Source organism: Equus asinus, chromosome 10, assembly GCF_041296235.1.
Source record: "Equus asinus isolate D_3611 breed Donkey chromosome 10, EquAss-T2T_v2, whole genome shotgun sequence".
Lineage (NCBI taxonomy): Eukaryota > Metazoa > Chordata > Mammalia > Perissodactyla > Equidae > Equus > Equus asinus.
In genome coordinates this window covers 56942318-56969960 of record NC_091799.1, presented here as the reverse complement: position 1 = coordinate 56969960, position 27643 = coordinate 56942318, and the positions used below count along the sequence as shown (strand labels likewise).

The following is a 27643-nucleotide window of genomic DNA, read 5'->3' as shown; positions in this document are numbered from 1 at the left end:
ACCGCGGAGGGGGCGCGCGGCACGGCCTCTCCGGGCATCCCCGCGGCAGGGGGCGGAAGGCGAGCCCCGCGGCAGGAAGGGTCGGCGGGTCCGGAGCTCCGCCCCCCGGCCGCCCGGCTCGGAGGCCGGCCCGGTGAGTGGCAGCGGCGGAGGGCGCGGCGCCAGCGCCGAGGGGCGGAGGCGCGGGCGCTGGTTGGCGCGGGCCCGGGGGCGGGGCGCGGGGCCGGGCCGGAGGCGGGGCCGGCGCCGGGCGCCGGAGCTGCGGGCGCACGGAGAGGAGTCGCGAGCAGCTGGAGCGGAGTTGGAGGAAGCAGCGGCTGCGGCGAGGGCGGCGGGCGAGCGGCTCGGAGACGGCGAGCTCCCTGCGGGAACAGCCGGCGGGTGGGAGCTGGCTCAGAGGCGCGTCGGAGCGGTGCGCGCGGGAGGCCGCCGCTGCAGCCCGGGCCCCGCGGAGGAAGGAAGCCGGCCGGCGGGGGAGGTAGGCGGCGGCAGCGGGTCCGGGTGTGTGTGCTCGGGCGGGGGAGGCGGTGCGTGCGCGCGCGGCGGCCGCCGCTCTCTTCCTGTCACCAGCAGCCGCTTCTCCTTCTGCAAAGCCGAGCCGGGGAAAGCGGGCCGGCCGCCGGCGTCTCCCGCCGGCCGGGCAGCCGCGGGCCTCGCTCCCCGCCAGCGTCCTGCGTGCTCCCGGCCACCTCCCGGCTCCCGTTTCCCCGGTCGTCTACCGAGCGGGTGCTGCACGCCGTCGGGCGCAATCGCCGCCGGAGTTGCAGGCGATCTCCGGCTTCCCCCAACCCTTCGTCACCGCACACTTCTGAGGGTCCCCACTGTCCTCTTGCTGCAGTTTTCTGGGGCCCTTCACCCTGACCGCTGCCTTTGCGTTAGCGGGAAGGAGCGGTGCCTTCCCCCGCGCCGTCCAGCTGCAACCGGGGTCGCCGCTCGGGCCCTTCCCCGGGGCGGGCGGGGCGGCGGTGGTCCCGGAGCTCACCCCCAGCCCCCGCCCTCTCAAGTTTGCCTCTCTCCTCTTCCGGGGTGGGGGAAGTGTGCCTCGGGGCGGCAGGTCGCTGGGGCCGTCACTCGGCGCCTGGTGTCGGCCGGGCCTGGGCAGGTTGTCGGAGACATACTTAATGGGGTCTTGAAGCCGCCCGGAAAACCAGCTTTTTGTCACGCGGGGCCAGGCTGGAGGGACTGCCCAGCAATATGGAGCCGGCTGGGGAGAGCAAGAGAGCCTGTAAGCCAAAGCTAAAATATCGTGGGGAATTGTCTGGAAACCACAGCTCCAACACTCACTTCCCAAGGGCAGAAACTGCCCCGCAGATCACAAGACAAAGAGAACAGAAACGCTCAGGCCAACCTCTTCAGGACAGAAATACACTTTGGTAGCCAGAATTCGAGCATGAAACGTAAGGGTGTGAACGGAATGGCTGTTACATGTTGAATGCAGAACATGTGTGAACCGGGTTTGGGGAAATTCTAATGCTTCTCCGGGCGCTGTTAGTGTCGGAATGGTCTCGCTTCTACCGTTAATCCCTGGCGGAGCTGTAGCGCTGTCGGTGTCTGTGTGTGAGGTTACTCTTGATTGGGGGTTTTATGACTTTGGACGCGATAGGATTTTTTTTTTTTTCCTCTTAGTCAGTGCGAAGTACGAATGGATAAAGCAGTTCCGGGTTTTGAATACAGCATAGGATTGTCATTTCTGTGTGATGAGGGTCAGGTTTTAGTTGTTAGGCGGGACATTTACAAAGCTTAGTGACCCAGGCTTTATGTGGAATTGTATTTTAATATTTCATCAGCTTGCGTTGCGTTTTGGCAACTTTAAAGATGATTAGGTATTAGAAAAGGTCAGAGTTAGGTAGACAGGTTCATTTCTGAGGCAGGCTATTAGAGTAATGGATCTTCAAGGTGTAAATCACTGGAAATTTGGTCACCTCTGCACAAGAGAAGGCCACGGATATCTTTTATCATTGAAAAAGAAAGAGATACAAGCGCCCCCCAGCTATAATTTTTTGACAGATCACGTTCTTGAAATCAACAGTTTAAAAGCAACAGATGATAGTTTTCTTAGGAGCAGAAGTTGCTTGAACTTTGGGAAGCAAGTGTGTCGGTCATTACAAAGAAAACACCCTAAGAGTGATTTTATGTGTGTTTGGGGGGGGTCCCTCTAAAGTTTGGGAAGGTGGGTTTGGTTCAGAATCAAGGTTTTAACTGGGAAGGCTGGTGGAGGAGGCCCCCGCCTTGCAGAGAGTTGAGTTATGTCACTGCTGGTTGCTTCAGTGTTTATTTGCCAGTTGCAGACTGCTCCTAGAGAGTTCCCCTTTCTCCATGGAAGTGTATAGATTTTTCTCATTGGAAGAAAGTTTTATGTATCTCATCTTGGCTTTCGAAGTCTTATGTGCATTTGCTTTTTAACTTTCATCTTGATTTGGGACCTGTTCTTGTCAGTTGCATAACAGAACTCTCTGCAGTGTACACACGACTATCTGCCGTTTTATCTGCTTGTGTAAAATGATGAGATCACTGTGTGTTTTCATATCTATGCTGGTGACAGTCACTGTGAAAAAGCATTTCACTTCCCATTGATTAATTATGTTGCCTTTCTTTAGCTATTTCTTGAAATTTAAATTTATGAAGATCAGGAAATTCTGGAGTATAAAGTTGGTTTTGGGAAACAAATGGTACAATAAGTTATAGGTAGTATATATTTTGGTTATTGACAGGGGGAATGGTAGTATGCATTTATCTTCTGGAAATGTTAACTGCACCTAAGCTGCTTTTTGAAGGGTTTTGTTACTTAAATGTGAACCTATTCGACTTACCCAAATTTTATGTTGTTAAAACTGTTGGCCAGACCTTTAAATTTCTCCATGAATGCCATGTAATTTTTAGGTTAGTATTTTTGTTGAAACTTCCTTTTTTTCTTAGGTAGTTCAAAGGAGTATTCTAAAAAGGCACCCACTCTGAAAGATTGTTCACATACATGCTCATTAAAACAGGAACAATTCTAGTGCAGCTTTTATTATGTTTGCATTTTGTGATTTGCAAAAGGTGTTTTATTGAATAAAGAGATGGTGAATGAGCAGATTGCAAAAAAGGATTTTATGGTCAGGTAGAATATAGAAAGCTGAGGTGATGTTTGCATTTGGGGTTTTGCTGTTAATTTCCTCACGTACACAATGAGGCACACACAGTGTGGAAGAAAATGGGAAGTACTTTTTTCGGTACATTCTCTGTTTGAGACAGGCTCTCTCTCCACAGATCTCCCTCTTTTGGACAGACAGGGATTTGCCAGTGATGGCAAGAGAATGGAGCATCTTAGTGAAGCCCTCAGAAGACGAGAAACTTACTTATCAGTGGAAGGAAGGGATTATCAATTTAGTTTTTACCTAAGAAGGCATAATATAAATTACTTAACAGACTTGAATCAAAAACTTAGGTCATAAGTAATTTTTAAAATGTTCATGTTATTTATTGCTCTTTTTCCTGTCTCCTCCACCTACACCCTAATGTGATTACTTGCCATGATTCTGCCAACACTCTTATTGGAATTACTTGCCTAAAAGAGTGGTGATTAAAGGCCATTTCATGTACATTATGCCAAATGAGCTGAAAAATAGACTATGTAATTACTCATAAACTTGTCTGTTTGGCTTGTGTTAGTGTTTTTTTTAAAGGGTAGAATGAGTATAGTATAACCTTTACTAAAAAGAAAATCCTACTGTAAAAGCATCTTTGGAGATTGTATCCTCTCAGCATTGTTTTCTTTAAAGTAAATCAAATATGTGCCCACAGGCACCTGTAGTCAAAACAGCTTGCAGGTGAACGATCACCCCAGCAGAGAATATTGAAGTCACAGGAGTCTGGCCAAAGTGTGAGGAGACTCCACCAGCGGGTGGAGTGTGTTAATCAGCAAGGTGCCTGGCCTGGTGTCCCTTCCTCTTGCCTTCCTCGCTGGACCCCTAGTGGTCGGGACCCAGGGCTCAGCCCCAGGAGCTAAGGCTGTAACATGAGGACACAGGTGCCTTCAGTCCTTGGAGGATTGCATTAGTGCTGTCATCTTTTCTCTTTGAGGGCAGGTAGGGAGCAGCCACCAAACCCTGTTGGGGAGGAGTCTTGTCCCCTAACTCCACCCCCTGCCTCACACCACACTCTCGCACACTCCTGGTCCCTCCCAGGTCTCCTTTACTCTCACCTCTGCAGAGCCACGCTCTACTTCAGACAGGGAGAGAGCCTGATGGGCAAAGTCCGCGTGCAGTGCAGCCTTTATCTCTCTATTTATTTACTCTGGAAAGGAGTCAAGGAGACGAGACGGCAGAGAGTTTTCTTTTGGCTAGCTTCAGGATGCATTTCGAGCAGTTTGCAGCATTTAGAGGCAAGCAATGCAAAAGAAAAATTCCTGGCAAATGTCCCTGTTTAAATATAAATTGTATAAGTGGCATTCAATATTAATAGTAATCAAAGTACTAACAACAATAATAATGATACCATAGCTACAGTTTGCTAGCTATGTAGCTTCAGGCAAATTATTTAACTCCTCTGTGCTTGTTTTCTTATCAGTAAAATGGCAATAATAATTGTACCTAGGGCACCGGTAAGGATTAAATCAGTTGATATATGTAAAACTCTAAGAGCTGTGCCTGGCTCATCGTGAGCACTGTGTCAGTGTTAATTATATTAAGCTCTAATTATCAAGCATGGAGCTAAGTATTTTATATGTGTAGTTTCATTTACTCTCATAATAACCCTATGAGATATAGGTTTGCTTGTTGTAGCTGTGTCACAGATGGTAGATTGTGCCACAGAGAGGTTTAGGCAACTTGCCCAAGGTTGAAAATCTAGACACTGATGGGGACAGCCGCCTGAGTCTGAAGTTCAGTGCTTTTACCAACCTTCTTGTTCAGAATTTTACAAAATAGCGTTGTTTTTTTTCAGAGACTTTAGATCATCTGCTTCAGGGCCCCGGCGCTGTGATGATGGAGAGAACTGGAATGGTCAACCCCATGGCCTTTTCTGGGTGATAGGATCTGTTTCTTAGGCCCTGGAAGCCACAGCATGAGGACCCGCGTCGTCCTTTCTCCCGCCTCCCAGTGATGACCACTGAGCCACAAGCTGCCTCCAGCTGGGCCTGGGTCTGTCTCTCCTCTGCCCCTCCTGCAGAGCTCGGGTGCCATCCCATCTCTGCTTTCTGGAGAGCCCTGCCTCCTTGTTGTTTCACCTGGGCTTGTCATGTCTCCTCTGTAGCCCATAGCCCTGAAAGGGCTATGGGCAGGAATTGTGGCCTAGACACCCAGCTTCTCCGCAGTCCTGACCCAGCCGTGAGTGTGGCAGCTGGCAGCGCATTCTGGTTACTTGGTCAGTTTAAAAATGAATGGAGAGGGGCTGGCCCTGTGGCCGAGTGGTTAAAGTTCCGCACACACCACTTCAGTGGCCCAGGTTTACCAGTTTGGATCCCGGGCATGGATCTACACCACTTGTCAAGCCATGCTGTGGCAGCAGCCCACGTACAGAAATGGAGGAAGATTGGCACAGATGTTAGCTCAGGGCTAATCTTCCTCAGAAAGGAAAAAAAAAAGGGAGATATTTGAATGTCTGTGACTTTGGGCTTAATCTGAGCCCATCATTTTTATTTTAATTGTGATAAAATTCATATACCATAAAATTTACCCTGAGCTCATCATTTTAAATTGAAATCCATTATTTTACTAGGAAATTTGTTCAGTTTGATTTTCATCATTTCCAGGACACCATATTTGGAAGGTGAAAAGATCTTTACATAATGGTTTTTTGTTTTTAAAGACTTTATGAATTTAGGTGGGGAGCATGCCCTAGACTCAGAGCTGGCACACTGAGGATGGAGAGCTGGCATGTAGGGAGGCGTGTCTGGGAGCCCAGGAACCCTCCATAGCCTTTGCAGCTGGATTGAAGATCCATTTTGTGCTTGGACCCAGTGCCAAACTCCTGATTTCATCACAGGATAAAATCATGTGATTAGGATATATTCTTGATTTATTTAAAGTGATTTAAAAATATCCTTCATTACTGCCTCCACACTAAGTTTGTAAATCCTTGTCCTTTGTAAAAGGGGAATGAGTAAGTCAACAAAGTCAGAGGGCTTTTCAAAGAGTTTTGTTTGGTTCTTTTCCAGAATGCCTGTGGGTTAGAGGGTTAAATTGAAAATTTACTTTTGAGCAGTTGTACATTGAGAAGTTATGGATTGCTACTTGTCTGGCATCAGAAGCAACTTTATTTTGAGGAACAGAAGGAGAATTCTGCAGTATCTTAGCAGAGAGAGAAAATATACTGCAATTAATGGTATTGCAGGTCGTCTTTAAAAGGATTGAAAGACTGGAGCAAAATAATTCTTAAGGAAATGTTGAACTGTTGCATTTATGTAAGAGTAAGTTAATTTGTTGTTTGTTCATAGGACTCTTTTATACCTTTTGTTACAGTAACTTATATATGCACCAGCTTGGTTCTATATCATAAAACTGCCTTGGTTATTTGAAAACATGAAATTATGCACATTTATTGTTTTCAAGTAAAACCTTTACTATGTGAATAGTTATTTTCGAGCTGGGTGGAAGTAGTTCAGTGACAGGTGTGTGTAGCCCAAGAGATTGGAGGTGCCATCTTGGGAATCTGGGCAACATGTATCCTGTTGATTGAGATAGTGTGGGCTCCAGATTGCTGTCAGGAGGGTTACATAGCACGACCAGGGCCTCAGGCTGCTGAGCCTTCTGCAGTCCTGGGGAGAATTTGAGGTGAGAGAAAAGAGAACTTGCCAGTCCTTTAGTGATGACAGCCCTTGTGCCTGTGGCTTGTGCTTCATGTATCCCTCTAAGGAGGAGCTGAGCTGTTAGAAGCTGGGCAGGGAGGGGCCTGGGATAGCAGCAGGGGCCATAGATGCCAAGAGGGATACAGGTGGCAGAAGCTAAAGCTCGGAGAGCAGAAATGGGCAGGATTCCAGAAGTGGGCAACCTTCCAGAAGTGATGTGCCCGGTATTCTTTCATTCACTAGTTTCTGGACTTCTTTGGCAAGGATGCATTTTAATGAAGTCTCTTTGGAAGGAAATTTGCGTGGTCCAAGATGCTGCTGGGTCTTGGACTTGATGGAACTGCTGCTGAGTTACAGTGGCTTCTTTTTGTGCAGGTGTGTTTGTGAAAGAGCCATGACCACTAGCAGTAAGGCTGCTGTTGCAGAGAGTAAAAAGCAGACATTCAAGGTTAATCTGAGAAGTCAGAGTGTGCAGGCGAGGAGTGTGCCTCGTTGATCCCCTGGGCATTGAAGCCAGTTGCGTTTGGGAAGTAGGTTCTAGTGGTGGTAAAGTGGAGGCTCTGGAGCCCGACTACCTGGATCTGAGTTCTGGTTCCACCTCTCAATTGCTGTGTTACTGTGCTCAAGATACTAAACTCTGCACTTCAGTTTTCTCCTATGTAAAGTGAGAATATTGATGGTACCTGCCTTATGGTTATCTTGAGTATTGAACGTGTTGATGCACATATAGCTCCCAGTAAATATTAGATGATGATGATTGAGTGAGTTAATACCCGTATAACTTCCAGTAAGTGTTAGATAATGACCATGATGACCATGACGGCAATGACAGTCATTAAAATGAGCATGGCGGTCAGGAGAAAGTGTGCAGGCTGCAGTAGGGTAGAGGTGCCTGCCTCCTCTCCCTAGCTAAGGCTTGTCTGTACCTCGCCACCCAAATGACTAGTCAGCTTGCCCTCTTACAACATTGCTCTCCAACCACCTAAGTGGCACTGAGTCATGACTGACTTTGAATTGTTTTGATTCATCTTCCTGGCCTTGATTGTGGAGTCCCAGAAGACAGGAATGATGTGTTCTAATTACAATCCTAGAGTCATAGAAGATCTGGGGTTCTTTTTATCCAACGAGGACCCAGAGTTCTGCACAGGATTCTTTTTTTTTTGCTGAGGAAGATCAGCCCTGAGCTAACATCTGTTGCCAATCTTGCACTTTTTTTGCTTGAGGAAAATTAGCCCTGAGTTAACATCTGTGCCAGTCTTTCACCACTTTATATGTGGATTGCAGCCACAGCATGGCTGACAAGTGGTGTAGGGCCGCGCCTGGGATCCAGACCTGCGAACCCTGGCCACCAAAGTGGAGTACACTGAACTTAACCACTCTGCCATGGGGCCGGGCCCTGCACAGGATTCTTTTTACACAGAAAGGAAGGTTCTTAGAAGTGGCAGTGGAGGGGGAGTTTGTGGAGCCATACGGGTCTCTGGCACATGTGGCAGAGATTGCTCCTCTGGAGTCTGGTTGTTAATCATCAGGTTCCTTGGGGTTCTTTTTCTCTTTGCACAGATTGAACCTCAGGCTGACCTAAGCCCCGTTTTCAGGTTTGTAAGACTTTGACCAGACGTGGAGCCTTTTCTTACTACAGTGTCCCCTGGCGAGAAACACGCATAGCTGCATAGGTGTGCGGTGAGCAGTGGCTTGGTGGTGGCTGAGGGCTGTGTAAGCGAGAGAGAGAGAGAAATCATTGTATTCCCCATTCTGTCAGGAATCTCACCAAACTGGCCCATTGGGCTCTGGAAATAGAGGAAACCATAGGCAGCAGCTGGCAGAAAGGTCTACCCAGCCTGCTGGTTCAGGAGTTTTCTTCCAAAAAGGCATGCATTGCCAGGAAAAGCTAACGAACATTTCAAGGCAGATTTGGAGGAAGTAAATTATTCTTAGGCATATTGCCTGGTTTCCAGGCATTTAGGGATATGTAAATTTTCACGTTCTTTAGAGTTCTGTCTCTCATTTGTACAGAGTGCATTAGTACTAAAAGTGAGATTTGCTGCTTCTACATTTTTGTGTGAATTTATGCAGTGACTATTTAATTTCATTCTGGAGCCATCAAGAGGAGAGGCTGTCTTCAGACATAATATAGTTTATTTTTCTCGTACATTGTGCTGGTTGCTTTAATTTTTTTTCTGACAACTGAAATACGAAGTGGAATATTATCTCAAATTAACATTCTTGCTTACACAAAGGTTTCCAGTGTTTGTTTTTGCTTCTTTTAATATGGAGCTCTCCTAAGAGTGTTATTGTATTCCAGCTAAGAGGCTTTCCCCAGGTACGGTGGAATACTTTACACTTCTGAATGCCAGCATAACAATTAATCTGTGATTAGATTTTGCTTCTTAAAGTGCCTACACTGAAGAGTGCCTATAATTTTAAACTTCTAAATGTTCTGCTCTTGAAAACTTAGAAAGTCTCTCTTTGATATAGCACACTGAAATTGTGTGGCTATTGTTTTTATTGCTTTATCGTTCTGCCAGCTTAACTGAAATTCACCTTTAGGTTGCTTTTACCCTTTACAATAAAGGTAATGCTGAGGAATGAAGGCAGTGCGGAGTGTGCACGCTGTTCTATTGGCCATCCACGCTCTGACTTCGTAGCTCTGCCTCTCCACTATGTTAAAAAAAGAATAAGAAAAAACTTTCGTTTCCCATTTCCCCCTCCACTAAACTGTCTTTAAAGAGTAACCTGCAACAACCATCTCTGCTTCCTCTTCAGTTCCTTAACTCCTTACATTCTAATTACCATCCTCAGTACTGCTAGACATAGTCTGCTTTCTCAAAAGTCCGTGACGATTCCACGATGCACAGAGCCCAAAATATGTTAGCCTTGCCTCAGTTTCCCCCTTCTGGAGGCCTCTGCAGGATTTAGTCTTAGGGATCCCCTTTTCATACTTGAACTCTCCTATCCCTTGTTTCTGGAACATTGCATTGTCTCCAAACCTCGACGTTCCCTTTTCAGTCGCATTTACTGAGCCTCAGCATTTGGTCCTTGGATCATTTTTTAACTTTTAATATTTTTCCCTGTGACTTCCTCCATTCCACTGTGTTCATCCTTGCCTCATTTGCAGCTGATTATGGAATCTCCAGTGTGTCCCTCTCTTGAACCACAGACCAGCTTTTCAGCTTTTCAGCCACCCAACAGCACACTTGCATTTGTATGCCCAGCAGCCCCTTCAGCCCATCAGGCCTCCGGTTTCCCTTTGCCTGATGCTGGAGCTCAATTCTTCCCATTAACTCAGGATCATGCACCTTTGGTCCTTTCTGTCGTGACCCATATGCAAGTATTGCCACATCCTCTACAGTGTCTCTTACTTCACTCCTCCCCTTTCCATACCCTCTGCTGCCACCTTGGCTCATGCCCTCATGGGTGCTTGCCCAGACCGATGCAATACACCTTACATAGCTTTCCTCACCTCTTCTGTCCCTATGCCAGTCCCTCCTACACACCCTGATTAGACAGAGATCCCTCAAGTGCAACTCTGATCCTGTTGCTCCCCTTTCTCCAAGACTTTTCAACTGTAGACTGCGTTACTCACAAACTCAGCACAGGCATGCATGATGTCCTATGACCCCTGTCTATCTAACTCAGTCTACTGCTCCCTCTATGGCTCCAGATGGATTGGACTTGCTGTTCTAACTCTCCCCATATTATGACATTGTTACATCTGTACCTAAGATCATGCCACACATTCCATTCTATCTTCAGATTCCCGCATTTAGATGTGGTCTGTCCCTCCTTTGAATCCCCTAGCATTTAGTCTCTGCCCCTCTTATGGCATTTACCTGGTGTAATGGGTCATTGTTTACCAGATGTGCCACATGCCCATACCCCTTAGATCCGTGCCTAGTGTTCTTAGAAGGCAAGGTCTGTCTTACTAATCTTTGTTGTGTAGACCCTGTAGGGCTGTGGCGCTCTGCCCTGTGTATATCTGCAAAATCGATTAAGTACTTGTTGAATGAAGTAGAAATTCAGATTCACACAGATGGAGAAGTGTGATGTTCATTCATAAGTCTTGTGTTTCCTTTGCTAGGTGCAGCTCGCCAGTGGAGTGCAACAGCAAAATCAGGCGACAGATGGACAGTGTGACAGGAGTGTCGGAGAGGATTGGGCCTCGCTGTGAGAGTCAGCCTGGAGTCAAAGTGTTGGCAAGTTGCTGAAGAGGAAGCTAGTGGGAGGACTGTGGCCCACAGAGGAAGTGGAGCCCTGACTTCAGTCACAATTGATGGAGGACAGATGGACAGCAGGATGGCCAATCACCTCTCCTCTTAAACCTTTGGAGAGTTGTCCTTTGTCCTCTGCTGGACACATATTGGGAATCTTAACACACTCTCTGACTTCACTTTCCATAGAAACGTAGAATTAGGCTGCAGTGTGTGACCAGACTCGTCTGTTGCATGGTCACAGGTTTGCAGACATGAGTGCAGAGGGGTACCAGTACAGAGCGCTCTATGATTATAAAAAGGAACGAGAAGAAGATATTGACTTGCACTTGGGTGACATATTGACTGTGAATAAAGGGTCCTTGGTAGCTCTTGGATTCTGTGACGGACAGGAAGCCAGGCCTGAAGAGATTGGCTGGTTAAACGGCTATAATGAAACGACGGGGGAGAGGGGGGACTTTCCGGGAACTTACGTAGAATATATTGGAAGGAAAAAAATCTCGCCCCCGACACCAAAGCCCCGGCCACCTCGACCCCTTCCCGTCGCACCAGGTTCTTCAAAAACTGAAGCAGACAGTGAGCAACAAGGTCAGTATTGACGAGTGATTGCTTGATGACTCCTTTTCTTTTTGAAAGGAAAAGTCTTAGATTTAGGTTGGGCTGTAATGCTTGGGCAGAAGTCATTTGGGAAACTTTACTTGAATTTACATGTGGTGCATAAAAGCTTAGTCATTACAAGGCTAGAAATTTGTGTTTGTAGAGTGGGGAGTTGTTAGAAAAATAGGGAGATGGTGTCTGAGAACCTGTATAGTGAATGTCCTTAAACACTGTTATCATAGTTGCCACTGAATTAAATGTCTATTGCATTCTTATTGTTGTGATTGGTATTAATATCTGAAGAATCATTTTGAGAGAGTGGAAGGTAAGTCTAATATGAATATATTCAACAGTAATATGATTTGCATGGGGACATATAGAAAGTAATAGCATGACGACAGAACTTGGCAGAGAAGAAGCCCTTGTTTTTGTAACCTGGTGTCTACCTCTGGCTTCCTCTCCAGGAACACTAGGGCTGAAGCTGAAGTTAATCCTGTAGTTAGCAGAGATATACAGGGTGGTGTTGTCCTTCATGAGCAATGTCATTTGTGGCATTAATGCCTGTAGTGTGCTTGGCCTTCAGGAGAAAACAAGATCTCTGAATACTTTTCTTCATTGGAAAGCACCTTGATTCACAGAGCACTCATTGTTTGTTGGAGATAGTCCATACTCAAGCTTTGTGCACAGCCATTCATTTGACATTTTTCTTCTATGCAGTTTCAGAGACAAGCCTTTTGCTCAGCTTCGCTGTTATCAACTTTGTCAAACAATTCGTTTCATCACTAGTAAATCTCAAGCATATTTTTCCTTGTGTAATCTTTTTTTCTCGAACACTGAGAAAGCTATGTTTGAAGTCAGTGGACCCGACTGCAGTGGTTGCATGTTGAGCAGCACTGACTGAAGCATCCCCAGGTACTTCTGGAAGAGGTTCTCATGTGATTATGCCTTCTTTAACGTTGGCTGATTCTAGCACAAATGAATGAGATAGAGAAGCAGAATGCAAGGGGAAATAGCTGCCTTTTGGCATTGGGTCATAAAAGGATTGGGAATATTTTGTGAAAGTCAAAGAATTTACCAAGGATATCCGAGGGGAAGGCTTTTCCTTCCCCCATCTGACCCAAAACGGATACTTGTTTCATAAACATTGTACTGTACTTTATAAATAATATCCGAATAATATCTTTTACTCTACAGTTCAAAAGCGAAAGTTAATTTTTCTTTGCAAGTGAATCAGAAAACCTTGACTATGCACATATAGATTTAATTTTGTCAGCCCTTACGTTTCTTACATATTTTCACTTAGCAGATTGAAGGTATATATATATATATATATATATATATGTAATTGTTCTTTTCCCAACAAACTACGTATTTTTAATTTGACTTTTTATTTTTTAAGTTGGAAACACTTTCTTAAGTAGGCTAATTCAAAAGGAAAAATGATTTAATTTGTCCCAGAATACAAAAGATTAAAGAATCCTAAAAATATCTGAATTTGATTAAGAAGATTGTTTAAAAGGTGAAAAGAGGGTACTTTGTCAACATTAGTGACAAAAAGATTTTGTAAAAATAATTTCTAAACAAAATTGCATTTGATAACCGCTGTCAAGTGTAACTTCATTTGGATACAGAAAAGCAAGTCTTTCCTTATAAGAAAAATGGTTTTCTCTCTTTAGGTCCTAAACTATTTTATAGTGCTTTCTTCCTCATGTAATGTGGTGACAATTGAGATTTTTATCAGCTTTTTCATTTTTCTTTTTAATACATGGAAAGGTAGAGTAAAATGAAAATTTTTAACAGAATTCAAGAAAGAGACCCATGATAATGTGCATGAAACTATTAGAAAGAGCAGGTCTGAATATAAATGAGAAATTAGGGTAATTGAAAGGTTGAAAAGGCGGTGTGAGGGCTTGGGTGGGAATATAGCACTCATCATGAGATTTTCTAGAAACATTAGTCTTGTATTGTTTAAATGATTCCTATGGAAGGAATTCAGTAGCTTCTAGTGGTTGTATGTCAGATTGATATGGAAAGTAGTTGTAAGGATAAATTTATATGTTGGAACCCATGGGATTCTGCTTTCTTTTGCCTAAGTGTGTATTTATTTGAAAAGCTTTTACAGTGACAGATTGTGTGCAGTTGAGAAAGGATGGTTCTTTTTTCTTACTGTAACTGAATTCTGTAGCCCCTTGTTTGTTTTACTCCTCCCACCTGACTTAGCCTGTTTTTTGTGCTTGACTGTCTGTATTTTATTTAGAAGGTTACCTCTGAGGTCTGAGGCCCAAATGCAGGTCTCTTTTGTTGAGACAGTGTCGTGTGGACATTGGCTCATCCCTGTAACGGCCGTGGGGTGAACAGAGGGTGCTCAGACTGCCTGCCGGCCGAGCACGTCTAAGCCTGTGCTCCCTGGATCCTGCTCTCACCATCTTCTCTCTGTTTAAAAGAAAGTTGTCATTAGACTCTGGCCCATAGTGGACTCTGTATGTGGATCTTCCTTATATAATAGAACCTGCTTTTCTACTTTCCTTGTATGTTCCTGGAAATAAAGCTGTGAAGTTTAACTTTTAGGGGCAAAGAGAGTCAAAAACCCATTTGAAAATCTGATACACAGCTCCTCTCACGAAAATGTACTTTCTGCCAATACATTTTGCACAGGGTTTTCTTAGGAAGCCCTAGCCTATAGATTGAATTGGATTTGTTTATTGGACAATCTTGTATTTATTGGAATTGAAGTCACTCAGTAAACATGAACTGCATCCTTATTTTCTGCCAGGAAGCCGGGATGAAAGATGAAATCCAGGCTTGAGAGAGCGTGCCTCCTGATGGCCTCTCCCACCCCTCCCCCCTCATGGCTGTCCTTCGTCCCCTCCCTCCCACAGCTCTTCCTCAGACATCCCTTTGGCTGACCCACTCTCACCTCTTTGCTCAGATCTTTCTTCTCATGGAGCCTCGCTCTGCTCACTTTATTTCATGTGGCAACCGGTCCTTCTGTTTATGCAAAGCATTTTTTATCTAAGGTACTTCAGAATTTACTCACCACCTTGATTGTTTATGGTCTGTTCCCTCTGGTCGATTGTAAGCTCCGTGAGGCCGGGGATCTTGGTTGTCCCCCAATTATCCCGAGCCTCTAGAACAATGCAGTAGGTTCTCAGCAAGTGGGTGGGTGCTTGTCGTTGAAGCTCATCATCTAGCTATTTCACATCCTGTGTGACTTTTGAAAGTAGCCACGTGCTTTGTATGTCAAGTGGAGGCACACAAGGCTATCACAGCCCTTCCTGTTTTTGGAAATCATGGTTTGTTATTCGCATCATTCACATCTGAAGAATCTTGCAGCCTTGGCCTTGACCGTTGCATGCTACGTCTCCAAAACTGTTGTTTTCTACACCAATGCTTAGGACAGGTAGTTCTGCTGGTGGGAAAGTGTGTTAAGCTGATAGTGTATTCAGTCAGCCACTTAAGCAAAGCAAGTAGCCGATGTGTCAAGATCAGCACGTGTCCTTGCGTGCACGTTTAATGCCCTCTCCCCTCCTTTTATCTCCTTCCCTTTGCATGGGGGCTAAAATTGCCAGTATGAATGCCGCATTTCATTTTCCCACAACCCAGTAAAGCCCCGTTTTACCCTCTTTGGAGAGCGCCTCCTCCATGTGCTGTGCGGGTGAAGGTGTGATGGGTGTGCAGAATGGGTGTTACAGGCTCCTTAGGAGAGGCGAGCTCCTCTCAGGACAGGAGTGGAAAGGCGATACTCAGTCTGTTGCAGGCTGTTCCCACACTGGCATTCCATGCCCGTACACACCATGTTCCCCCTGTACACAAGGAAATGAGTTGATGGAGGGGGAGGTTTAGTGATCAGGGAATGAAACTGTATTCCTTTCTGTCGTAGGTAAGTTTCCCAGCGGGGCTATTTCTCAAGACACTATTTTGAGATGCCTTAATTAAAGTCATGCTCATGCACAATATTCAGACAAGTGAGATTCTGTGACCCTGTTAGTTTGTACAGAATGTTGAGATCTGCTCACTTGAGAGATCGCTATTGATCTGAGTTCATATCCATCTCCATTCCCCCGTCCACACACTCCCACTTTGAACTCTAAGGGCGGGTCCCAGGTCCCAGCTGGTTCCACGAATAAAACATGAAGCACACATTTGGTGTGGCCTATTTTAAATTTTGGTGAAAGTTCTTTTTAAACAGAAAAAGAAAAAAGCCTGCAATGTGAGTTTGCTTTCATAGTTTCCCCAGCCATGTTATTTTTACGTTTTTCACACTCAGCATTTGAATGTCCCTCCACCGTTGTCGCTCCCTATCTAGAAAGCAGGGCTGTCCTAAATCACATCAGTTGACTACACTGCGTGGAGGTCACAGAAGATAGTGACCTGATCCCAAATTACACACCTTTGGTGAGTATCGCTGTTACTCACAGAAATAGTACCTGTGAAAGTAATATGTTTTGCTTCACAAATTTCTGCCATTATGGATTCTGTTTTAGTTCAGACTTTGCCTTGTCATAACCTCTGTCACCTTTTCTCCTACTCACGTGAGACTTTGCTGTGAAATTGGAGGATTGTCTTGATAAACTCCCCTGAATGCTGGGGTAAGACGTCCGACTTTTGGTGCTGACTGCCCGTTCTGCATTGACCACTCTGCTTTTGTGAGAAAGCAGGGCTGCTGACAGGATATTTGACGAGATAAGGGTTTTTGAGCTCTGTCTCCAACTTCTGACCAGCCAGAAAAATTAATCAGAACGCTAGAGATTTTTACCTAGGTGTAAAAATTTACGTGTTTGCCCTTTGTGCTTTAGGACAAAATGGAATACATTTCTGAAGATGTAATCAATAGGACTCATTAAAGAGTAGATCTGGAGAAAACAAATGTGATAATTATTTTTGATAAAATCAGATGAGCCTGACCACTTCTCTTATGATCACAGAATGTTACTCACGTACTAATTTACATATTATAACGGTTCTCTCGTAAGCACCAGCATTTCTCTTCTTCTTACTAAATTCTTGATTTTTAAGACATTTTTCCCGGTAATTTTAAATTTAAGTATTTTGTTTCCCCAGAAATGTGAGAGTAAGGAAAGTAACCCTAATTGACAATTTGCATATCCATGGTTATGTGAAAAGGAAATTGACAAGAAAAGAAAGGATTCTCACCTTTGCTGCTTTTTAGCAGGAAGCTTCTGCCCTGAGCTGGCCACGTGAGGGATTCACAGGCAGACCCTGAGGGACATGAGTTAGGGAGTCCCACTGGTATGCCCGGAGAGGAGAGGAAGACATCCTCCCTCCTTCCTCCAGTCTGTTTGACCGGAGGAACTAGGTTTTCTCTTTCCTGGCACTGTGGTGACAAGTTAAGTTCAGGATTACAGATAAGATATTATTTGAGGAAAACCCCTCCACCAGGTTACCAGGACCTGTGTCATTTAACACCATAGTGCACGACTCATATTTTCTTAAGTGAGATGTACTTGCAGGTGCTTTCGTTAAGGCTCCTAGCTTTAGACATTTCATTCTGTGCTCTTTTTTCTGCAAGGGGTAAAGGGTCGAATGTCCTTATCTGTACAACCTAAATAAAGCCTTCACACCTCTTATTGGAACAGGAGCTGTGTAAGCAGACTGAGCTTGTTTTGGTTACCAGCAACCAAGTTCATTTAGATGTTCTAATAAAATTTTCTTTGTCGTAAAAGTAGAGCTCTATATGCTGTTTCTCTTTTAGCTTAGTTGTCAATAGATTCTTTGATAACTTTGATGTCAGTCTTTTTTGATTTCTAGGTGAATGCTGCTTTGTCTAAAATAGGAGAAATTCTGATTAGTAAGCGCTTCTCCAGTAAGTCAGAGTTTGAGAAAATAAACATTCTGAAATTCAACAACAAAAGATTATTATCCTTACATCTGCTAAGTAGCATCCAAAAAGGGGATAATTTTGTACCTCTGGCAAATAAGAATACTAAGTATATCATGCCGTTTATGTACCTATGTTTTTCTTAGTAAAAGCAAACAGATGTTAGTAGCACAGCTGTCTGTTGCATATATGTGTGTCTTCGTTGCTAACAGATTTCCATGGGGAAGGACATAAAATTGTTTGAAGGCTGAAAGAGGAGAAAATAACTTGGTGTGATAGCTAGAAATGGGAAGCAGAATTGCATGATAGATTATATCTTAATGTTTTGAGGTCTTAATTGAGTTTATAGCACTCAATATCAAAACAGTTCTTAGGCTTTCAGTGAAACTAATCTAAATAGAAGAGATCAAAGTGAACTAGAAATTGGCCTTATTTGAATTACCTGGTACAGTTTCGCTGAAGTGTCAAGTTTAGTGAAATATTGTCAGAATACTTTATAAAGGTGTTATTCCTACTTCCTAACTTATGCGAGTGACCACGATATTTTGTTTCTGTATGATAATTCCATGCAATATCCGTTGTTAAAATGTTCTCATAAAATATGACTTTGCAATTAAAAACAAAACAAACAAGCAGCAGATCTTTCTGTTTAATTATGTATGCAGAACTTTATCCCAGTGGCTTTATGCCATCTAAAGCATGGCTGTCCTTTGCAGGAATACCTTCTCTGTACTGTTTCTTGCCTGGAGGTGGTTGTATTCATCTATTTATCTGTTCTCAGTTGGTAGCATGTATTATGCAATGCCTATAGATTCCTCTGTCCTGTCACAGTTTGATACATATTGAAGTTCCAACTGTGAATTTATTACCCTGTATTGTAGGAGACTATTTGTAATTTGCTGATCAAATCTGATATCCGAGATAGTAAAGATGTAGACGTAAGTGAAATATGAGTCTCTGTGATGCATTATTTGAGTCAGAAATTTCTCTCTGCCTTGCTTCCTATAAATTCCTTAACCGTTCTAATACTAATGTTCTCTAATTGTAGAGGAAAAAGTAGATACTGTCTCTTCTGAGTTTTAGCTATATTTTTGCCTTAACCTCTTACTGACACTTGTTCAGTAAAAGTTTCTCCCTTCCTACTCTTAAGAACTGTTGGAGAAACAAAGCCCAGAAAATTTAAGTTCTCACTAGTGGTGTTTTCCCAGTGTTGCAAGCCAAAAGCCAGAAGAAGGGAAAGTAGTGAAGGGACTTGAGAAACAAGCTAGGATGGATAGGCAGATGCACTCACGTGACTTCATTGCAAGATCTCATTGAAGGTTGGTCTGAGGGATTATATGGGATTATTGGTAACAAAAGTGCAAATTGGTACCAAGTTTTTGCAAATCTACATACTATATGATTTTAAGATCTTTTTCGCCGGTGTGAGAATTTATACTCTACCTCTGTTGGTGGGCACTCACCAGTTGGTGATGTCTAAATTGGTTTGAGACTTCCAGTTTCACATGTTGCAATTCATCAGCGAATTAAAAGATATTCCTGGAATGCCTCCTTTCTTCTGCATTTGTGTAGTATAACTAAATTTGTTGACATAATATGCGCTTAGAGTTCCTAGGGATTTGTCTTGGGGTTTTTTTGTTAAATTTTCCAAGGCAGGTAGAGTGTGATGGTTATAACATTTGTCTGTTTCAGACCTCTTCAAATTTATGTGATAGAAGTGTTAACATATGTACCCAAGAGGTAACACATTAGCATAGACATTAGGCAAGGCTGCATTGTAAATGTATCAAGACCATCAGGTGGTCATTGTCATCTTCCAAGCTTTACCCTAAGGAGGAAAACTGCCATGGCGCCCTCAGACTCAGCACATGCATGGTACCATTGCTATAGCGAGAAAAATTCAGCATTGATTCCAGCTTGCTGCTGAGTTTTGGAAAATGCAGTTTTCAAAATTACAGAAGGTTGTTAAAATAATCTATTGTGAATCTGCATTAAACACTGCTAGCCTTGTTTTTATCCTATTTTTAAAAATAATTTTTAATGTTTAAGAATGTTGCTTTTTTTCTATCAGTAAACAGTTCATTTGAAATATATCTTTCCATCCCTGTGTCCCGACTATAGAAACATAGTTGAATGTTTGTATCATTATTGATTTATAATTTCAGAGTATTTCACAATGTTCTTAATTATGTTATTTTTTTTAGGTAGCAAAATAAATTTTCCATTTTAGAAGGTGAGAGATTCAGAGATTAGAGCCAGATGACTTTATTGCTAAATAGTTATTATCTACTGAGTACCAAGGAATGAGGTTTAATGAATTTTGTTAGAACATATCAAAAAGTGTGTATCATAGTCATTTCCCCTCTCTTCCCCATGGGTCTGTTTAAATGTTGAAAACGCCTTTCTCAAAATCTACCTTAAAAATGTGCAGATTTACTCTTTGCCAAGCATTGTGCTTGGCATTTTATAGACATTTTTCATTTGATCCTTAAATCACCCTGCGTAGATGGCACGATGGTAACCATTTTCCAGATTAGTAAACTTAAAGCTCAAACGATTGTGTAAATATTTAACGGGATGGGGGCGCCACAGAAGGCACAGTCAGGGGATTCCAGAACGGCTCCTGCAGGCACTCCTGTGGATCGTTCAGCAGTTCTTGGTGAAGTTATCAGTAAGTGAAGAAACCAGATATTTTCTGCTCTTTGGGTGGTCTTTAATTATGTCTGTTTTATCTGTTCAGTTTCATTGGCTGTTACATTCATACAACCACGCAACAAATTACCTCTGCTTGACATGTGATTTACAACATTTTCTTAAGTCTTTTAAATATATTAAAGGGTTAAGTTAGAAAGAGACTGATAAGACCATGAAACTGAGACAGAGTTTTGGGTACATGTGTATATATTCAGTTTTTCTCGGGAAGAAATTCACCTTGATCAGATACTCAAATTTGTGCCCCATTGATAAATGATTTTCCTTCCATTGCTGCTATTTTTTTGAGGAAGTTAAATATCTGCTTCAGATGTTTCCCTGAGTTTCAAATTTTCTTATTTCTGACTCACAATGATATCATTTTGGTTCAAGTGGAGCACAGGCTGGTTATTACCTACTTAGAAGCCAAAAAGCTGAGGGTATCCATCATAAGAATTAATGTATTTTGGCATGTGGATAGCGGCTGCTTGAAATCCATAGGTACAGATTCATTCCCTCAAATGAATCTGAAATCTTCTACCTGAGTTCTAAGTTAGCAATAAATGCCCTTTTAAAAGACTGGCTAAATGACTAAATTTCTTTAAATGTCAAACTTTATTTCTCAGGAAAGTCAATCACTGCCAAGTTTATAACATAAATGTTGTGTTTTTGTTACCTGAATTCCGAAGACAGGAGGGTGGATGAGGGCAAGTGAGAGGCACGGGTGGATTTTATTTCTAGCTATTTAAAAGGACATGTGACATTGCACAGAGATAGTCTCTCAGAGGCGAGGAGTGCCAGCAAAACTTCTTGGATGCTTTTAGTTTGGCTTATGTTTCTTTCAGGTGAAAAAGAAATTTATTTAAAAGTTTCCTGATTTAAAAAGGTCACTGCCTGGTAGTCCTGACATAGCCTCCTGAGCCTTCTCAGTAGAGTCCCTAGGAAGATCGAGAAAAGCACTTACATTCTAAGTAGTTATAAAAACTAGAACTAGTGGGAGAAATGTCTACTGTAAACTATTGGAACCAGGTTTGAAAACATAGGCAGAATAAGTTTGGACCACCTAAAAGGAGGTGAGCAGAGCCATGTCCTCCCCAACTCTCTGCACAAAATTTAGAGAGCCGCCGCAGCTGTCTCCAGAATGCTCTTCCTTTCCTCTTTCTAATCTCTCCCAACAATGTCTTTTTATTCCATGAAAGGTCGTAGCTCAGAAAAGAACCAGGCAGAGCTGGGTGGGTAGGACAGGGGCTGTTACTATTACCTCCTGATAATCTCTCCACAAAAGTGAAGTGCTGGAGGTGGCCTGGAGGTGGAAAGACCTGTGAGGCCTTCCTGAGGGCTCCGGTATTGTGTGAGTCCCCCCTCGTTCAGACGCCCACAAAGCCAGGAGAAGCTTTTCCTTCAGGCTAGCAAAACTGCCTAGAAATGAAAACCACATTGGGTCTTGGCCTGGGAACTGTTCATTTCGACCTGCCAACCAGCTGCAGATCTGAAACGAGCCCCCAAGTGGATCAGGAGTAGCTCAGAGCAAACCCCAGATCTGGGTAGATCTCCCTTATTTAGTGATCAATAAGCAGGAGAAATATAGCTGAGCCTACTGAGAGATGTTGCTGCATAACGGAAGGGGGAGATCATATTAAAGATTTGAAGGAAGGGCAGACCTCTAACAATGACTTATTACTTCAAGAAGCGTGGCACTAATGAAAGAGGGACAGAAAGCAGTTCACTGATGACAAGCTAAAAAAACAATAGGGTGGGATGAAATGGGAGTGAAACCATAAAAAAGAATGATTATAAAGAAATTTAAAATGTGCACATTAAAATTCATATGAGAGGCAGTACAGAGTAGAATTAACACAGCTGAAAATAAAATTAATGTTGTGAAGGAGAAACTCAGGGTTCTTCCCGAATCCAAAGAAAAATATAAAAATGAAGGAAAAGGTTGTAGATATTTAGAGAGAAGATCTAACGTGAGAATTTTAAGCGATAAACAGGAAATCATAGCAAGTGAAAAAGATCATCATAAAAATTAGCTTGCATGCATGTGTGCAGATCCAAGTGTTCGCCACTTTCTTCATATGAAATCCGCAAAAGGCCACCTCTAGGTATGTTTTGGCAATTTTTTTTTATTATTAAGAATACTATTAAAACATCTTGCCAAAATGTCTCGTTAACTACTAAGGAACAAAATTCAGGCTTCCTCCCCCTTGTAGCAGTAAATGCCCAAAGATAATAGATTGCTTTCCGTAGAGTTTTGAGGAGAAAAGATGGTGACTCAAGAACATAATGGGCTGCTTCCTTATACATGTGGAAAGGCAATTGAGAGGCATTCTCTGATAAGCAAGAGCTCAGGAAGATATATTAAATTTCTCATGTCACATGGGAGGGCATAAAAGTTGCCTTTTCATCCTTAGGCTTTATAATTAGAAAGGCATAGGTTAAAAAAGAACTCGATTTACTTAAAAAGCAATTACAAGAAGGGGCCGGCCCCGTGGCCGAGTGGTTAAGTTCGCGCGCTCCGCTACAGGCGGCCCAGTGTTTCATTGGTTCGAATCCTGGGCGCGGACATGACACTGCTCATCAAACCATGCTGAGGCAGCGTCCCACATGCCACAACTAGAAGGACCCACAACAAAGAATATACAACTATGTACCGGGGGGCTTTGGGGAGAAAAAGGAAAAAATAAAATCTTAAAAAAAAAAAAGCAATTACAAGAAGAATAAAACTGTGAAGTATATATTTTCCAAATTCTTAGAAATACAAATGCACATTCCAAAAAATACACAACAAACTATAAAAATATTGACTGGAGGAAGATGCTTACCGTGTGTGAAATATTAAAGAAATACATATACAAATATATGTATACATACATAAGTATAAAACTGAATTTATACCTACTTATACTTGTGTGTTGAACAAATATTAGTTTTGTGTCAGGTGCTGTTCTAGCGTTTTATTACATTAACTTGTTACTTTTCGTAAGAAGTCCGTGACATTGGCTTATTACCACGCCCGTTGTGAAGATAAAGCAGTTAAAGCTTAGTTGAGTGTTGGCCCCCGGTCACACAGCTAGTGGAGGAGTTGGGGTTTGACCCCAAAGCATCTGACTGTTAACCCAGTGTCCTTAAGCAACTGTGCCACGCTGCCTGGAGGTAAGTTCATGCTGTGTGACACTTCTTTGTCCCCAGCCACGGCCGATTGGCCAGCGGGGCAAATGATCTCCTGGCTTCCCAGTGACCCAGGATGCGGCCTGATATGAAAAAGTAAGTTTAAACAGTCCGATTTTTCCACTATCAGGCAATCGACCCAAGAAAAACGGAAGAGAATGAAGCAGATGTGTGAGTTACTCTTCCTTTCAGCAAAAGAACCTCCTCAGAGCAACAGGCGGGGAAGATGCGATCAGTTGTAGAGATCAGTTCCTTCCCTTGGTGGATTAGAACCGGTGAGGCTTAAATGGTTAAAATGTTAACCTTCAAGTTAGCCCTCGCTGAGGGAGTGCTTCTCAAAATGTTGCATATGTAAAACATTATAAATTTATAAAATGGTATGTAACATTTATATATGAAAACATATACGCTATCTATAAATATACTTATATATAATCTTCTACATAAACATATATCTCATAGTACAGTATATAAGGCAATACAGAAAGGTCATTGTTGGGTTAATTATGCAAATACACCTTTATAGTTGACTTTGCTATTTCACTAAAATTAACTTTAAAGGATTGAAAACTAGCTCGGACTTGCTCCTTTGCTAGGCATCATTGTTTGTAGTTACATATGCAGTTAGATTGTAACTGTCGTTTGTGGTCTAATCTTCCCCTTAAGGGAAACTTGAGAAACCTGGTCAGCTTTAACATTTAGAGGAAGTTTAAACCTCTTGGAACAAAAAATTCACAATTGTTTAGGTTGAAACTCTTTTTCTTGTCAGACCACATCTATCCAGCTCTACTGTGACTAGAATTATCAAACTTTGGCCCACATGAAGGAGATCTTTCACAGGATGCCCAAAATGTTTACTTTTGTTTTCTTTGCCAACTTCCTGTGTCTGTGCTGCGACTCAGACCTCTGCGTGTCTAATGGCAGTGTGAATTGTTATCACTTCACTATTTTTATTCTCTTAACTGCTTTTGGGGAATTCCAATCTAGTTATTACATCTCTTTAATATTTTAAGTAATTTATATTCTCTAACTAGAAGAGAGAAAATATTTGTCTTTTTTTTCTGGAGGGAGGGTTAGTTAGAGTCTAGCTGTGAAGCTAGTTGCTTTTCATATACTCTAGAAGAAAAGGATGGGGTCAGTTTCACAATGATCTTTTTCCAAAATACAAAACCACTGTCCCTCCCACCTCTCGGGCAACCCCCGCTCAATCCACTTCTAGAACATTTGAAAAATAGCTGAGGCTTTTGCTTAACAGTCCCTTGATGCAATGGATCCCTAAGGGACCATCTTTTGCCAGTGTCTGATGCTATATTTAATTCTCATATTGAAATGTTTTAAATTTTATATCCTAGAAAATGTAGTTGGTAATCTTCAAATTCTGTTGTCTCACATTTAGTGTATAATTTCCTAAGATAAGGAAATGGAGAGGATGGGGTTACAGTAATTAAAGCTTCTTAAAATGAAGGGGAAAAAAATCTTTTGTTTATAGGAGTTGAAAAGAAGAGACCATTATTGATTGGTTTAAAGCCTTTTCCCAGAAATCACCTCATGGAGTTGATATTTAATGTTTTAGGCAAAGATGGTGTAGGCTCTGATTAATTTTGTTGCCTTACTCTGGACCTTTCATTTATGGGCAGGTAGCTGAATGATGACAGGAATTTTCGATATCCTGAAAAGAGGTGGTATTTGCCATTTTTTTGTATTAGTGTTTTTAGTTCATTGCTTCTGGATGCTATCTTTTTCTTTTCTTAAATGCATGTCAGATGAAATGTTTTACCTCTGAGATGAGAAGCTTGAACTTTCTCCAACAGGATTCTCTATTAATGTGGCTGCTGGTGTGCGCTGAGCGTTCGCCTTGTACCAGGCACGGTGCTGTGTTCTCAACCTGCATTATCTTACTTAGTGCTGTTTGCAGGTCGAGGCTTAGAAGAAGGCAGCTGCCCAGAGGCAAACGCTGGGAGAGGCTGGACATCTGCGGCTTGCATGCAGACTCTCTGACTTCAGGGATGCGTGCTCTCCAGCACCACACTACACCCGCCTGGAAGTGAAGTGGGGGAGGAGAGGCGCCGCCAGCAGGACTGACTTCTCCAGAGGTCATGTCATGTTAAAGCAATCAGGGATTCTGAAAGCAAACATTAGATTAAATTTTAGGAAGTAATGACCTATACATTGTAGACTTTTAAATACAGTCTCACATCTCTGTAATCTTTGCCCATGTTCCAGTTATCCTCAAACTAAAAGATCTTAAAATCTAAAGGTTTTTAAGATTTAAAAATCTTATCACTGTTAAAAATGCTTGATTGGCCAATATTTTGTTTCTGTCAAGATCATGCAGTTGAACCATATATCAAACCAGAGACTTATCTGAGACAATTTATACATTTGTGTGAAATCATCAACTTTTTAAAAAGTTTTCTTGCAATAAAGAGGGAAAAATATGAAACGTTATAAGTAGAAGCAATGATCCCCTTCCTTTCAGGCTAAAGTATCGTGCTCTTAGAACATTATCAATGTTTGAACCCGGAGTTGGACTCCTTTATAGCAATTCCAGTCTCAAAGAATATTTGTGTTTTAATTGTTCAGTTAAATCAAAGTTGAGTCTAAGAGAAGAGAGCAGAGAGCAGTTGAGGCCAGAACATGAATCAGGAGTCTGAACTTTTCCATGTAGCCTCAGGTTGAGTCTTGCTGGGGGAGCACAGCAGTGAAAGTTGAGTTCATATTGCTGTCATGATGTTTGAAGCCAAAAGAAAAGTCCGAGGTGCTAGGTGGTTCCATTAGATCAAGATGGATTTAACGATTTTATTTGAAGCACTGCTTCCAGTGAACCAAGGCAGGGGACCCGGAAAGAGAGGTCTTCCTGGGTAGATAGGCTCTCAAATGCTTTCCCAGTGTCAACTACTGCAGTGTGGCTTAACCATAAGACAGATAATTCCACCCCTCTCGGGAGTCAGGGTATCCTCTGTAGCTGTGACTGGGGAATATTCACTCCTGTGAAATGGGAGGTACGCTGACTTGAGCCGATGGCCCAAGGACAGTGCCAGACTGAGCTATAGTCAAGGATTTTTCGAGTTGAGGTCTTCTTCCTGAGCTTGCCTCCTTTCAGACTTAACCCTCAGTTTCTGAGGAAGTTGGAGTATATCTATAGGGAAAGCCCCTGGGTTGGGTTTAGTCAAGTTTGCCAGAGAAAACTGGATCTAAGCAGGAATAAAATTTGCTGACCCCCATCCCAGAGGTTAACATTTTCATTTATGTTTTACATGACTCATTTTAAATTACAGTGCTCTACAGATATAGAAAGAAGCCTTCTTCCCACCCTCCCCCAGACACCACATAATGGAAAAAGCAAGAATTTTTTGCATAAGCAAGACTTTTATTTTATTTTTTTTAAAAAAAAAAAAACAAAATCCAGTCTCTGATGGGACTTTTTTCCTGCCAGAATTCCCACTGGTCCACTGTCGCAATTTTTACAAAAGACCAAGATGAAAGAGGAAGGCCCATTTTGAGGCCTTTGCCTCTGTGTTATGTGAAACGTAACTTGTATTTCTGTTTTTGGTATCTGAAGAATTGTTATTTTTGAACCTCTCTGACAGGCCTGTAAAATCTTCTAGGCTCTTTAACTGTTAAAGTATAATTTTGATTAGGAAAAGATTTGTTCCGCTGCTCTGACTAGACACATAAAACTTTGAGAGGTTTTGATGTTCTGTTTCCTGTTTAAAAAAATGTGTCCTCTCTTATGAACTCTGACTAGATGAGAGGATTTTCCTCAGAGAAAACTCAGCTCTGGGAAGAACCATCCGTGGAGGTCATAACCTAGAACATTTTTGAGGGGAAGTTTCAGTGAATTAAAAGAAGGCTGGGTTAGGAAGCTGAAAGTTCTGTTCTACCACAGCTGTGGCTGAATAAACCGTTGCCTTTCTGGAGCCTGGGCAGCCCCATGATTTGCAGCAAACACGTCTACAGGAGTCACTGATGTCAGTTCACCGTGGAGGGGGAGGTGGCCTGGGGCCCCCCTAATAGTTGTACCTTTTTTCCCTCCTCAGAATGTTCCCTAGAGAAAATAAGTGTAAACCAGCTGTGGTAAACACACACATCCCTCTGGCGCAGCCTTTTGCTCTGAAGGCAGTTCACTTTCCTAACCAAAAAGATGCGATTTCGCAACAAGCTCCCAGCCCGGGGGTTTTAGCATAAAGCAAGTGCCCATTTAACTCTGGTGACTCAGCGGCGGAAACAAGTTAGCTTTGGGATCCAGATTCTGAATAGTCTGCCGTTGAACAGTCGCATGGACGAGAGTGACGAGAGGCTAATTGAAACTGCGTAAAATGGTTCCTTAAGTTTCATGGACCCCAATTGAGTAACTGCAGTTTCCTCTCT

General features: G+C 42.7%; 1 protein-coding gene across 2 annotated transcripts in view; it reads left to right on the top strand.

The window, feature by feature from the left end:
- The first annotated feature begins 236 nt into the window (after window positions 1-236).
- PIK3R1 (phosphoinositide-3-kinase regulatory subunit 1) overlaps window positions 237-27643 on the top strand; it is an 83384-nt gene continuing 55977 nt past the window's right edge. The window contains exons 1-2 of one of the 2 annotated variants that reach the window (XM_044772649.2): window positions 237-478; window positions 10845-11562. In XM_044772649.2, coding sequence (XP_044628584.1) covers window positions 11229-11562 — 334 coding nt within the window. In that variant the 5' untranslated portion in view covers window positions 237-478; window positions 10845-11228. The remainder of the gene's footprint in view (window positions 479-10844; window positions 11563-27643) is intronic. The other variant, XM_070519555.1, reaches the window with a different exon arrangement.